This window comes from Orycteropus afer, unplaced genomic scaffold (genome assembly GCF_000298275.1).
Source record: "Orycteropus afer afer isolate SDZICR_OR568_19922 unplaced genomic scaffold, OryAfe1.0 scaffold00027, whole genome shotgun sequence".
Classification (NCBI taxonomy): Eukaryota; Metazoa; Chordata; class Mammalia; order Tubulidentata; family Orycteropodidae; genus Orycteropus; species Orycteropus afer.
The window spans coordinates 3,514,185-3,527,484 of NW_006921614.1; the positions used below are offsets into that span (position 1 = coordinate 3,514,185).

Sequence of the window (13,300 nt, forward strand, 5' to 3'; positions counted from 1 at the left end):
GAAGGAAGGTTGGGCAATCCTACTTCCGTAGTGATACTGCCTCGGAAACCCAAGAAGGGGTCGCTATGAGTCGGGGCCGACTCGACGGCACATAACAACAACAACAACAACATGAAGTCCTATAGTGTAAAAACCAATTCAACTATGTACAATTCAGCATTCCCCACACAAATCTCACTACAAATGACTTTCTCACATAGTTCCTGCTCTGGAAAACAATACTGATATCAACCATGTGTGGCCAAAAAAAATCCAGTAATCCTTTAAACTCATGGAGACTCAGTGAGGCTTTATAATTGGGAATTGAGTCCTGTGTTTTTTCTGTAAACTGGGACATTGCTAATAACCTTTCTAGTTACCTTGAGTCCACAGCGGTAGGCTTCTACTTTATCCAGATCCAGGCAGACTGTTTCCTCTTCTGTGAGTCTGGCCTCGTAAACCTTTAGCATGTCTTCTGTCTGGAGGAGAGCTTGGAGGAGTGCTCTCACGGTGCATAAGCTGGAAGAGCAAAGGAGGCAAATAAAATTGCTAGTAACAGACCAACATCTGGCTCTTGGTACAATTAACAGAAGAGAACAACATTAAAGCACATAAAAAATTATTTTGTCTATTTTGTAAGTTAAGGGAATGATAATTTTAGTTTTTTCTTCTCCATCATGACTCAAACCACCATTTCAAATTCACTTAAGAAGTCTTAAGTTCTGGACCCAAGAGTGTAACTTCCTTCTAAAATGCATTAGATTTCAAATAATGGAAGTAACATCCTAGAGGATAGAGCACACTCTCTCATAACCACAGAATAATGTAAATAAGCCTCTAGTAAGAAAAGAAACTAAGACTAAATCAAGGGCTCCAGTCAGTAAAGTATATAAATCCAATTAAATCTGAGAAAATGTAATTTAAGAAAAGCAAAATATCTGAGATTAGTGTTAGTTGTGTTTACCTATTTAAGTAGCCATCTGTAACACCATTGATATTTTCCAGTTTCTGAAACAGTCCAAATACCTCATTCTGTAAATAGCAGTATTTTTCAGAGCCTCTGAAGTTAGCTAGCATATCCTTAAGCTGGTTGAGAACTTCAGCAATTGCTTGTGAATCATTCTGCACACTCTGTCAAAAAAAACAAAAAAGGAAAGCGCCTCTGATTTATACAGTGTAATTTCTTTATAATCATTTTGTCCCTAAAAAGTATTGAAAGCAGAGACTTAAACAGACACGTGTCCACCAATTTCACTGCAGCATTATTCACAATAGCTAAAAGGTGGAAACAACTGAAGTGTTCATCAACCAATGAATGGATAAACAAAATGTGGTATATCCATACAATGGAATATTACTTAGCTATAAAGAAAAATGAAGTGCTGGTACGTGCTCTGATATGAATAAACCTTGAAAATATGCTGAGTGAAATAAGCCAAACACAAGAGAACAAATATTATATATGATACTACTTATATGAAATAGAACGCAAGGAGCGCTGGTGGCAGCATTTGGCTGCGATCCACAAGGTCAGTGGTTTGAACCCATCAGTCCTCCACAGGAGAAAGATGAGGAAGATGTGCTTCTGTAGAGATTTATAGCATTGAAAACCTTATGGGACAGTTGTGCTCTGTCCTATAGAGTCATTATGAGTTGGAATACACTCAGTGGGCAGTGGGTGGGTTAGAATGCAAAGGCAAATGCAAGAAAACAAAAAGTAGGTAAGTGATTGCCTGGGGCTGGGACAGGAGGAAACGGGGAGTTATTGCTTAAAGGGTACAAAGTCTTATTTGTTGTTGTTGCTGTCAAGTGCTTTTGAGTCAACTCTGACTCATAGTGACCCTATGTGCAATAGAACAAAACACTGCCCAGTCATGCACCATCCTCACAATCCTTGCTATACTTGAGTTCTGTCTGGAGCAATGAAAAAATTTTGGAACCAGTGGTAATGGTTACACAACACTGTGAATATATAATGCCACTGAAAGACACACTTAAAAATGGTTAAAATGGCACATTTTATGTGTCTATTTTACCCCAACTTAAAAAAAAAAAAAGTACATATAAAGGATTCAAGAAAGAGACAGAGTTGCCCTTTCATTTCTTTCTTTAGGGAAGCCTTCTTATCAACTGTGTAAGTGTGGCCCTGTCCTACAGTATTACGTACCTGAGGCATTCCAATGCTATACCCAGGTTTGGTTGAACAGAGAAGATCACTGAGTTAGGAGTTGAAAGGTTGGCCCAAGTTACAACTCTTAGATGGCTTTGAGATTTTAACCCCATCAAATCTCACCATGTCAATTTCCTGTTTACCTATATCATAGGCTGTTTCAGGCAGAAGACAAATTAATGTTTGTAGAAACTCTTTGAAATCAACATAGTACTATACCCTATGGAAGAAACAATTTGAGCTTGATTCATCAACCTATAAACCAACAGCAAAGGTGCTTTAATCCACAGCCTGATGACCTTCCATAAATTGGAATTATGTGAAAGAAAAAAGGAAATCCTGCCAGAAGCCTATTTTCTTGAAAATTAATTTCTTGTCTACAAATATTTACAGCAGGAAGTTGAAATCTGGCAAAATATCCATCAGTACCCACCTTTAGCTCGTTTATTTTCACTGTGATGTGGTGTGAAGAGCCTTGGTCAGCAAGAAGGATGTTTTTCAGGGTCATTCGGCCCTCACAGTGCTCCATCTGCCTACGGAGCTTCTGGAGCTCCATCAGTATCCACGTCTCCTGCTTGTCATTCTCTCTGTTGGTTTCAATCACTTTATTATGGTTGACATCTTGGCAGGAACCAAGGTGAGTGATTTCAGTTGTTGTTACTGTAAAAATACATCAGGACCACAAAAATCAGAAAATTCATACCCAGCAGTGTGCTACGCCTCAAAAAATATTCGCACTGCATAAAAATATGCTTATTTCAAGTAAATCAATCACAAAAGGACAAATATTATATGATCTAATGCATATGAAACAGCTAGAACAGGCAAATGTATAGAGACCAAAGAGAAGGGGAAAAGGGGAGTTGTTTAGGAAATACTAAGTTTCTGTTTATGGTGATGGAAAAGTTGGCCAACAGATATTGGTAATGACTGCAACACAATATTAATGTAATGGGTGTCACATGAAAAATGTGAAACTGGCAAATGTTGTATTATATATATTTTTACAGCAAGAACAAAATGTTCATTTCATTTGATTTCATTCTGAAATTTAGCACATAAATGAGTTTTTTATGTATTTTTTTCAAAGATACAGTTCCAAAGTAAGCTTTATGAAAACTACTTTTTATTTAAAAAAAAAAAAACAACACTGAACATGGTTGGTGCAATGAGAAAGGTGTCACAAACCTACCTGTCTGGTGCTGGGGGTGGCCAGGCAGCTGTATGACCAGGGTCTGGTAGTGCTTCTGCGCATCAGTGAACTGAGACTGCATTTTCCGTTTGTCATCATCTCCAAACATCTCCGAGCCTTGGCTATTTCTAATGAACTCTTGATAATGTAACTCAAGATCAGAGATTGTCTTCATGTAATCTTCTTGGCGCATTGTTTTCAGCTGAAAATAAACCAAGCAAACGTTATTTAAGACTGGCCCACAGTGCTGCCAAGAAGTGTCACTGAAAAATGCCCCAACCTTCTAGAAGGGGCTTGAGGTGCATTTGGGATGTATCCAATAGATACAAAAATCTTTGAGGCAGGGATCCAATAGATATAAAAATCTTTGAAGGGACACCGAACTTCTGTTAAAGGTGGTGGAAATATTTGATAATGGTTAAGGGTGATGGTTGTACACTGAATTGCACTGACTTGTACATGTGAAGATTACAGAAATGGCAAAAGCTCTGTTGCCTATATATTGACCACATTTTTTTAAAAGGTCTTTGATCATTTAGAAACTATTTTCTTTCTTAAAAACTATAGCAGTAGATTATCAATCTTACTTTCCTACAGAACTCTCTCTTCAAATGAAATATTACCCAGAAACCCCAAACATAAAGCAGATCACAGCAAAGCTGCTGACTGGAGAAAAGGGAATGGGACACCCTGAAACCTTCTCATTCCATGCCTCTCCTTCACTTCCATCCTTGACACCCTAAAGCACCCCTCTGTCTAGGATTCTTCAGATCACAATTTGGAAAACACTAATTTTGATTCACTAATGCTTTGGTGTTCTTCTAAGAATTCCATCCCAACTTTTACTTTTGTGCTATCCAATTAATACTTTACAACCTAACTTTCCATTATATTCTGAACAGTGCAGGACAATGGGCCTTTCCAAAGGGCACTTTCAACTTGTCAGGTAACTTTAATATTTCTGCTTATCTCATAGTCAGCCATTAATTCCTCCCATTCTATACTGGATGGAGCAGAACCTCTAAGGAAGGTTGCAAAGATTTACTGATGAAATAAATGTAGCACTGATGTAGCACAGCTACAGGACCTGTCTGGTAGAAACAGGTACTGCAGAGAAGCTAGCCACCTCCCTCCCAGCATCCTGAGGGTTAGGTGGACATACCTTGGCGATGGTCATGGCCCTAATTTTCTCAATGTCAATCATGCAGTAATGCCAGGACACCAGACTCTTCATGTTGATGTAGAGCTGGTTCCATAGAGCCAAGATGGCTTCATAATACTGCTCAATCCTAAGAAGCACAAAGGGAAAAGAGACTAGAAACAGACTTTCATACTCTACCTCAAATGGGAAACCTGGACGTGTTTATACAACAACACAAAAAACTAAAGTCATAACTGACAAAGTCACAAGTGCATTGCAATTTTCAAAACATTCAGCATTTCAGTGGATTTGGACTAGTTTATTTCCCCAAAGCACACTGTCAATTATCTACATTACAATGGACAATTCAAATTCTTTTGGTTAAATAGACAGTATGTTTTTTTACGGTGGTGGTTTTGTTTGTGTGTTACAAGTGGGCAGAAACTTGTCAACGGACAATGATGATGGCTGGAGCTTGATAATGAGCATGGGAGGTTCATTTTGCTGTTCTCTTTACTCTTGTGTATGACTGAACCGTTCGTTCCACAACAAAAGGTTTAAAGGAATCTGCATGAACCATCTGTAAAATGGATGTCCCATCTATTGATGAGCAAATACTCATTGGAAAACCATATATCTGTCGCTACATGCAAAATTATTGCTTATCTAAGAAGGAAAGAAGAATGTCAAACCAATACATTTGAAATAAACAAATATAAGTCACTCCTGCCCTTTGTCACAGTCAGACATTATTTTTTATCCTCTAATAATAATTATAGTATCTTTAACATAAAACTGCAAGACAAAAGTAAAGTGATTTTCATAAAGTTTCTTTTTAGGATGTGAATGTTGGGCAGGTGGTCTGTCACATGGCCATGTGACCCTCATCTGAACTACTTAATCAGAGCCTTGGGCCTGGAACATTTCCTGATTCTGAAGGCTGGGAACTGATCCTCTCCCTCCATCCGAGTTTCTTCTTTTTCCTTATCAAGATGGGTCTGATAAGTACTGATTTGTTCTGTTTATGCATGTTCATCACCAGGAACCTGGCCAACCCCATGGCTATATCTGTTCCCTGTGGGGAAGTCATGGGGTCCTTCACCTAAAGCACAAAAGTACTACGTGCAGACCACCAGCCCTGAAGAGTAAGACCCAGCAGCCACTGAGGCTGACCTTGCTCTGTTTCTTCTCTATCTGAATAAAGCATTATTACAACCAGTGCCTGTGTGAGTTGTGTCTTTTGGGCGACCTCAAACCTTGGCTTGCCAGTGAATATAATAAGGAATAGTTTGTCTAAGTTTCTTCACTCACATTCATGCTATAGCTGTTAGGAACTTTAACAACTTACTTGCAAGAAAGGTCAATGGCCAGTGGGTTTGGAGGTGGAATAATCAGACCCACAGAAGGAACCAGCATGTCAACGCCTCCTGGGCCCGTTACATACCACTTGCTGCGCTCAGTGTTGTCCTTCAGTATGCACTCATCCCCTTTGTGCACAATTTTCTGCAAGGCAAGTAGCACACGGTTGGCTTTAATCGTAAGTACACATTCTTACCTTTCTTCAAAGACATAAACAGATACAAACATGAAAACTGAGTTTTTATCTTAATTATATTTTTTCTCAAATAATGTTAATCATTACACAAGCCACCAATGGTAATGGTGTATGTTTCTTTAAATAATACATGGGAGCCTAAAAAGTGTACATAAAGTGAGCTGTGTTTAAAGTGGATTAGATGACATAACTTTTCAAAGACAGCCTAGGAACCCATTAGTAAAGTGAGAAATCTTTTTGTAAGTTCATGTTTTATATATTAGATTTTATTATCCAGGCTCATTTGTCTGATTGCTTTGTTCTTAAAATTTTTAAATAAAAAACTTGCAAAGATAATCTCAACTACTGCAAGACATTTGTAACATTCACTTTATATGCAGCATAATGGTTCCAATTTTCATTTCTTTTATGGCAGAAATTTAAAGATGAGAGAGATCACAGATAAGTAAATCTTATATATTAGATGAAAGAAGTCCCAAGCCCTATAAAAAGAATTTGAACCACAATTTTTACATATAAGAAGAAAGAAGTATCAAGCTTTAATAAATCATTTAAATAGCAAATACTATTGTCTTAACAATTGACGATTATCATTTGATAGTGAACAAAGCTATAAGCATTTGTTCATCAGATTGCAGCTTTCTACTTAAAAGAAAAAAATATTTACTATGGTGCTCACTGAAACCTAGACTAAATTTGTCTCTCTGATTGCCGACAATCTATAGGTTCAGAAAGGAAACACTTTTGTATCATTCTGAGTAACTGAGTGCACACCTGGTCTTGTTTGTAGTCACAAAGAGCCCTGAGAATAATGGGCTTATTGCTTCTGTAGTCTGGGTTTCGTGGTTTCAGCTGGACAATCTTCTTGGACTTGTTTACCAAGCTCTGCACCTGACGCTTGTATTCAAGGATTTTCTCCCGCTCTTTCTGCAATTACAAATTAAAACTGTACTTTAAAATAGATACCTAGTGGACTTTGGATAAGATCTTCAAATGACTAATAGAATTACTATGATAGTACAGATTAAATATCACTATAGTTACATTAGCTGTAAAAAGCCACATATTCATCTTTGAGAAATATGGGAACCTTTCAAAGCACACCTCTCAGGAAGCTATTAGGCCATGAATTAAATGGATAGGAAAGAATATCCCTGTGTGAAAGGACTCTCTTGATAAAACCCAAAGTATGCTTTTCCAGAGGAATTTTCATGTTAAGCAATCAGGGTCCCCTTTGTTTTTGTTTTAATAAAAACTCTGAACAATTCACACAGACACTGTGAAGCAAGAATAATTTTCAGTAGTAGTTGAGCATGTAAAGAAATTCATTCTGAGAAAAGCCACTGGAAAACAATGAAAATGCTAGCTTAAGCTCTGGCATGCTTTATTCTACATAGTAATACAAAGTAGCAGTAAACCGTGTTGGGCAGAGACATGCCATTTCCCCACCAGTCCGGCTATAGGGCTCTGGGTTTGAGCATACCTCCAGCTCCTTTATCTGGTCCAGCAGACGCTGCAGAGGCATATTCTTATCACAGGGGTACTTCTTCCTAATGGAGTCCTGCAGGCCCTTCAGGTAGGCCTCGGTTGACTGGGCCTCTTCAAAAAACTAGTGACAATGAGAATGGTTCCATATAAATCAAATGCAACTGAATGAACAATAAAACCAAAAAATTTAACCCATTGCCACTGAGTCGATTCTATCTTATGAGTTACAGAGTAGAACTGCTCCTCATGTGTTACAGTGCTCCATAGGGTTTTCTTGGCTACAGTCTTCACAGAAGTAGATCACTAAGGCTTTCTTCCATGGCCGGGGGTGGTTCAAACTGGTATCCTTGATGTTAGTAGTTGAGTACAAATATCACTTACTACCCAGGGACCTCAATAAACAGTATTTTCTAGTATTTCTATTTCAACGAAAATAATCTCCTAAAAAGTCTATGTGATAGGTAGCCAAAGGAAAATCTTAGAGAAAATATATTAACTTAATGTGAGTGACTGGTGACCAGGTTACAAATCTATACCCCTTTATGAACTGAAAACCAATAAGCATTACTTATGTAATGTTTTGAAGATTGTTTTTTAATCCTTTTTAATGCACACACAAAATCTAAGATATTAAGTCCTATGAGATAATAAAAATTAATTCTAAGTATAAATACCTGAAAGTAGGCAGCATTTTCTTTGAGGTGAACATCAATACATTTGGTGATCTGCAGAATCCAACTCCATTGGGTCTGAAGAGTATCCATATACGCCTGAAACAAAACAGTGTTGTCAACAGTATAAAGCCCAGTGACATCGAGTTGATCCCGACCCATGGCTACCCTGTGTGTGTCAGAGTAGAACTGTGTGTCACAGCATTTGCAATGTCTGTAATCCCATCGAAGCAGATTACTGGACCTTTCTTCTATGACACTGATGGGTAGGTTCAAACAGCCAACTTTTAGGTTAACAGTTAAGTGGAGATCCTTTGTGCCACCCAGGAACCATTCTCAGCAGTATAGAGCCTATGTGTCCTCAATAGAGGAAGATCAACGAAAGCTCTGAAATCAAGCAAACTTTTTTCTGAAAATTAAAAATGGAATTTCCCAACTGGTTGATCTTGGTAAGGCAGAAATTAAATTTTAAAATCAGTTTTAACAAATAGATACCATTAAAAGGATAAGTCTTAATATTTACATACCCAAATGGCAGAGCTGCTGACCAATCAGAACAGACACTGGTGAGAATACTGAAAACTCTATTCCAAGCCTTGTTCCTATAGAGTTGCTAGATCATGGGAAGGTCTGAGGCAACCAGAAGGCTGGATGAGAGGCTTAAGGCAATTACTTTTACCAACATATATGGAAGTATTTTTCTTTACAATCAATATGGCCATACCAGTGCTGTCAGCCAATGTCAGTCCTGAGAATAGCCCACAGACAGTAGTCTAGGGCAGAGGTCAGCAAACTACAAACCAAGGGCCAAATCCAAACTTTATCTTTTTTAAATAAAGTTTTATTGGAACACAGCTATGCTCATTCATTTATATATTGTCTATAGCTGCTTCCATGCTATAATGAAAGAGTTAAGTAGTTATGACAGAGACCAAATAGCCTGCTAATCTAAAATATTTATTATCTGGTCCTTTCTAAGAAAAGTTTGCCAACCCCTGGTCTAGGGCATTGATCTCAAAATATAAAATAAAGTTGGCATGGCCTTATGATGGAGAAGACACATTCATTTGTGAAAAGTTGTTGTTTTTTTTTTCACTAATAAAAAATATTAATTTCATGAAGCCTACTTCAATTTTGTCTGAAGCTGGATGCTGATTGAGAACAAGTTGGTCACTTTCTTGTTTAAGCTTATTGAGCTCTTTTTCCTTAACTTCCAGTTGACTCATCCGTATCTGTGAATGAAAGATCAGAAACAAATCCTTTAGAGCGAGTCATTATTAGCCTTCCAAGCCATTTCTAGTATTTAAAAGAAGTCAAATGCAAAACTGCATTTTGGAAATGAGAAAAGTCAAAGAATCATATAATTTTTTTCCTTAAGTAACTTAGAATTTTTAATGCTGGGAAGGATGTTTGAGATCATCTAGTAATTAAACCCATTGCCATTGAGTCAGTTCTAACTCACACTGACCCCCACTGGGTTTCCAAGGCAGAAAATCTTTATGGAAGTAGACTGCCCAGTCTTCCTTCCACAGAATGGCTGGTGGATTTGAACCACCAACCTTCTGGTTAGCAGTCAAATGCCTTAGACACGACACCACCAGAGCTCTTTAGCATATAACTGAAGGCAGACTAGTGAAATGGCTTGTCCAAAATCACACAAGTAGAGTGACTGCAGGTAGTTGTTGTAACTAATACAGAGATTTTCTAATTCCAGGTTTTTATCCAGCATATTTCAGTGCTATATGCACTCTGGTAGCATAGTGCCTAAGGCACTTGACTGATAACCAGAAGGCTGGCGGTTCAAACCCACCAGCCACTTCTCAGAAGGAAGGTTGGGCAATCCTACTTCTGTAGTGATACTGCCTCAGAAACCCAAAGAGGGGTCGCTATGAGTCGGGGCTGGCTTGACGGCAAATAACAACAACAACAATATATGCACTCTTGGTTATGTGAATGAATGAATGAATTCTACCATATCTAAATAAACCACTGTCTTCTGGGTTATTGAACAATGTTTTGCCCCACTCAAGCCACTAAAAATCTCTCAGAAGTGAATGATTTCCCAGGACCATTTCAACCAAGGCTGAATTATGAATAGCTGATTATTAAAAGGCCATTCATTCCAAGACAGCAGTAGCCCTCCAAGACAACAGTGTCTAAACAAGAATCTACAACTACTGGGAGGCAAGCTTACAGAGAAGGCCTCTTGCTTCTGAGCGATGTTGGTGTTCTTGTCACTCCAGTCATAAAGCAGCTCCTCCTCCTCACAGTCATTGATCCACATGATCTCCCGGGATGTGGCCTGGATGATGCTCTGCAGCTGCCGCAGGTGATCCATCCTCTCAAAGGATGCTTTCTGCAAGGAACATTCAAAGGTAGCAGCTGAGTAAAAACGTGCAGTATGCTCTCTACAAACTTCCCTGATAAACCACTCTGGTCCCTTTTATAAGAAAATCACGAGAATAGGTAGGATGTTAACCTCATACGTGACCACCACCTGGAATGTGAAAAGGGTTGATCCAGACAGTGTGATGAATAATACAGAAGAATCATGATTCAGTAATGAATTTTAGACTACAAAGATAAAATGGATTCTTAAAAAGATAAATCAACTAGAATAGGCAAATGTATAGATACCAAAGTTTCTTAGTACCTGCCAGGGGCAGTAGGGTGGGGAGAAGAGGGAATCATTGTTTAGGAAACAATGAGTATCTATCTGTTAATCATGATGGAAAATTTGGCAACAGATACAGGTGATGTGGCATGGCATGAATAATGTAATTAATGTCAGTGAATTGTAAAGGTTAAAACTGCTGAACTGACAAATGTGTTATATGGATTTGTATCACAATGAAAAGAATGAAAAAAATTAATTTTAGAAAAAAGATAAATCACACTTTTCCTGCCCTCTTCCTCCCCCAAAATTCAAACTGCCTTCAGTCACACCCTAGCTAAGGAAAATTGTTGTGTCACCCCATATTTTCCTCCTAGTATTTTAAAATTGTCACTGCCAACAAGGAAATATCAAGAGTGAAGATATGGATACATAAACTGACACCAGAATGGAAATACCTATTCTTCTTATGCATCAAGTCACCATATGGTAAATATAGCTTGGTAAACCTCTAGCAGAGGAAAAGAAGTCTTATTTTTGCTTATAGGTCATAAAAAAAGGTTGCAATTCACAAGCAGGAAGCTGCATAAACTGAAAGCATTTAACAAGTCCATTTATGTGACACTTGAAAATCAAACAGTGCTAGGTGCTGTCTAAAAACAACACAACACTAAAAGGGAAGTTAGCGATCTAGGAGCACCTAAGGGTCTTTCCAACATGGCCAGGTATAATGCCAGGCATGGTTCTCACCCTCAGGTGGCCCTCAGTATTTGTGGAACTGATAGAACTGAACATGAACAAAGACTGCATGCACTTCAGAAATAAGTTGGCTTACCAGCAGATTTTCATACTCCTCCTCCAACTGGTAGATGGCAGATTTCTCACGCTAGAAGAAGACAAAAGTGAGTAGATTTGTATAGAAAGAGCAGCCCCAGCTCACCTCAATACAGTGACATGTTTGCTCTATGAAATCTTTTACCAACAGGGAGCTTTTCCCAGGTGGTTTGAAGGTGAACACTCACTGGCTGGTAATGTCACCTCCACAATGTAAAGGCCTAGTAACTGCCACTTAAAGATTCCCATATGACAAAATTAAAAAGTTTAAAATATGATTTAGGAAATAAGGAAGCAAACTAACTGGCTGCTAAAAAAATAAAGTTGCCATTGAGTCAATTCTGACTCATAGTGACCCCATGTATCACAGAGTAGAACTGCTCCATAAGGGTTTCTTGACTGTAATCTTTATAAAAGCAGACTGTCAGGTCTTTCTTCTGTGGCACTGCTGGGCAGGTTCAAACGATCAATCTTTAGGTCAGTATGCGAATACAAGCCCTTTATCACCCAGGGTACTCAGAGAGCCAAAAAAAAAAAAAAAAAGCCAATAAAAGCTAGAAGAAGAACTGAGGATGAGTATGTTTGGTCTAACTTTAAAAAGTTAATGATTTAAAAGTATTTGGGGGGTGTGTGTGTGTGTGGGGGGGGTGAGAGACTAACAAAAAAAGTGCAGGGATCTGGAGGCAAACCAAGCAATTAAGATCAGACTACTATTTTACACTATAATTGATTTAGACTTGTCTTCAAATCTGACTTTTTCAAAGAAAAGCCATCAGCATGAAACATGATTTACTTTAGTAGCAACACATTTTAATTATCATATTGGAAAGGATTCACCAATGATATAAAACTGTATGATTGTCCTGTTTTCCCTATTTGGGGAGATGCTCTGCTTTCTGCAGAAACACAACTACCATGCACATAATCTTTATTTAAGCTTCACATCAAGGAGAATGTGCGTACCCTGAGCCTCCTGTTTAACAGTCAAGCGCCTGCACAGTCTACAGTGGGTCCATCCCATTCCACTTCCCCATTTATGAAATGGGGTTTTAGAAAATTTCCAGTCTTTCAGAAAGAAAGAAAAGGCAAGTGTTTCAGACTAAACTGCCTGGAGTAGAAAGTAGTTATATTATCCTTCAGAATGCTTTTTAAAGGGCTTCAAAATGGAACTTTTTATTTACCAGGTCAGCTTTGATTTTGTCCAGCTGCCAGCGATAGTCCCCGATGGCATTATGAATGCCCCTGTGGCTGTTGATGTGCTGCTCCACAGAAGCCAGGTCCACGCCCCAGGTCACCAAGTCCATGTCGGTCTGCAGAAGTGGAAGAAAGAACACACTCTTAGAGTGTCACTCTTTTGCACCTGGCTTATCTTATCTACTGCTTCTGGGGGTCTAAGTACCAAGAAACATGCACAGCATGTTGTGATAAAACTGTAAACCAAACAAAACCAAACTCACTGCCATTGAAAATTGAGTCAATTTTGATTCATGGGTTTCTAAGGCTGTAAATCTTTACAGAAGCAGACTTCTCCATCTTTCTTCTGCATAGCAGCTGGTGGGTTTGAACCACTAACCTTTGGGTTAGCAGCCAAATGCCTTAACCACTACACTACCAGAGCTCCTTGATAAAACTAGAGATGGAAATACTAAGTTTTTT

General features: G+C 38.5%; 1 protein-coding gene across 1 annotated transcript in view; it reads right to left on the bottom strand.

The window, feature by feature from the left end:
• Window positions 1-13,300, bottom strand: part of LOC103192400 (desmoplakin) — a 48,540-nt gene that overhangs the window by 13,394 nt on the left and 21,846 nt on the right. The window contains exons 5-17 of the mRNA XM_007935381.1: window positions 12,826-12,954; window positions 11,646-11,696; window positions 10,391-10,552; window positions 9,324-9,428; window positions 8,200-8,295; window positions 7,521-7,646; window positions 6,812-6,964; window positions 5,831-5,985; window positions 4,504-4,630; window positions 3,342-3,543; window positions 2,583-2,809; window positions 944-1,110; window positions 360-498 (exon numbers count right to left, since the gene is read on the bottom strand). Coding sequence (XP_007933572.1) covers window positions 360-498; window positions 944-1,110; window positions 2,583-2,809; window positions 3,342-3,543; window positions 4,504-4,630; window positions 5,831-5,985; window positions 6,812-6,964; window positions 7,521-7,646; window positions 8,200-8,295; window positions 9,324-9,428; window positions 10,391-10,552; window positions 11,646-11,696; window positions 12,826-12,954 — 1,839 coding nt within the window. The remainder of the gene's footprint in view (window positions 1-359; window positions 499-943; window positions 1,111-2,582; window positions 2,810-3,341; window positions 3,544-4,503; window positions 4,631-5,830; window positions 5,986-6,811; window positions 6,965-7,520; window positions 7,647-8,199; window positions 8,296-9,323; window positions 9,429-10,390; window positions 10,553-11,645; window positions 11,697-12,825; window positions 12,955-13,300) is intronic.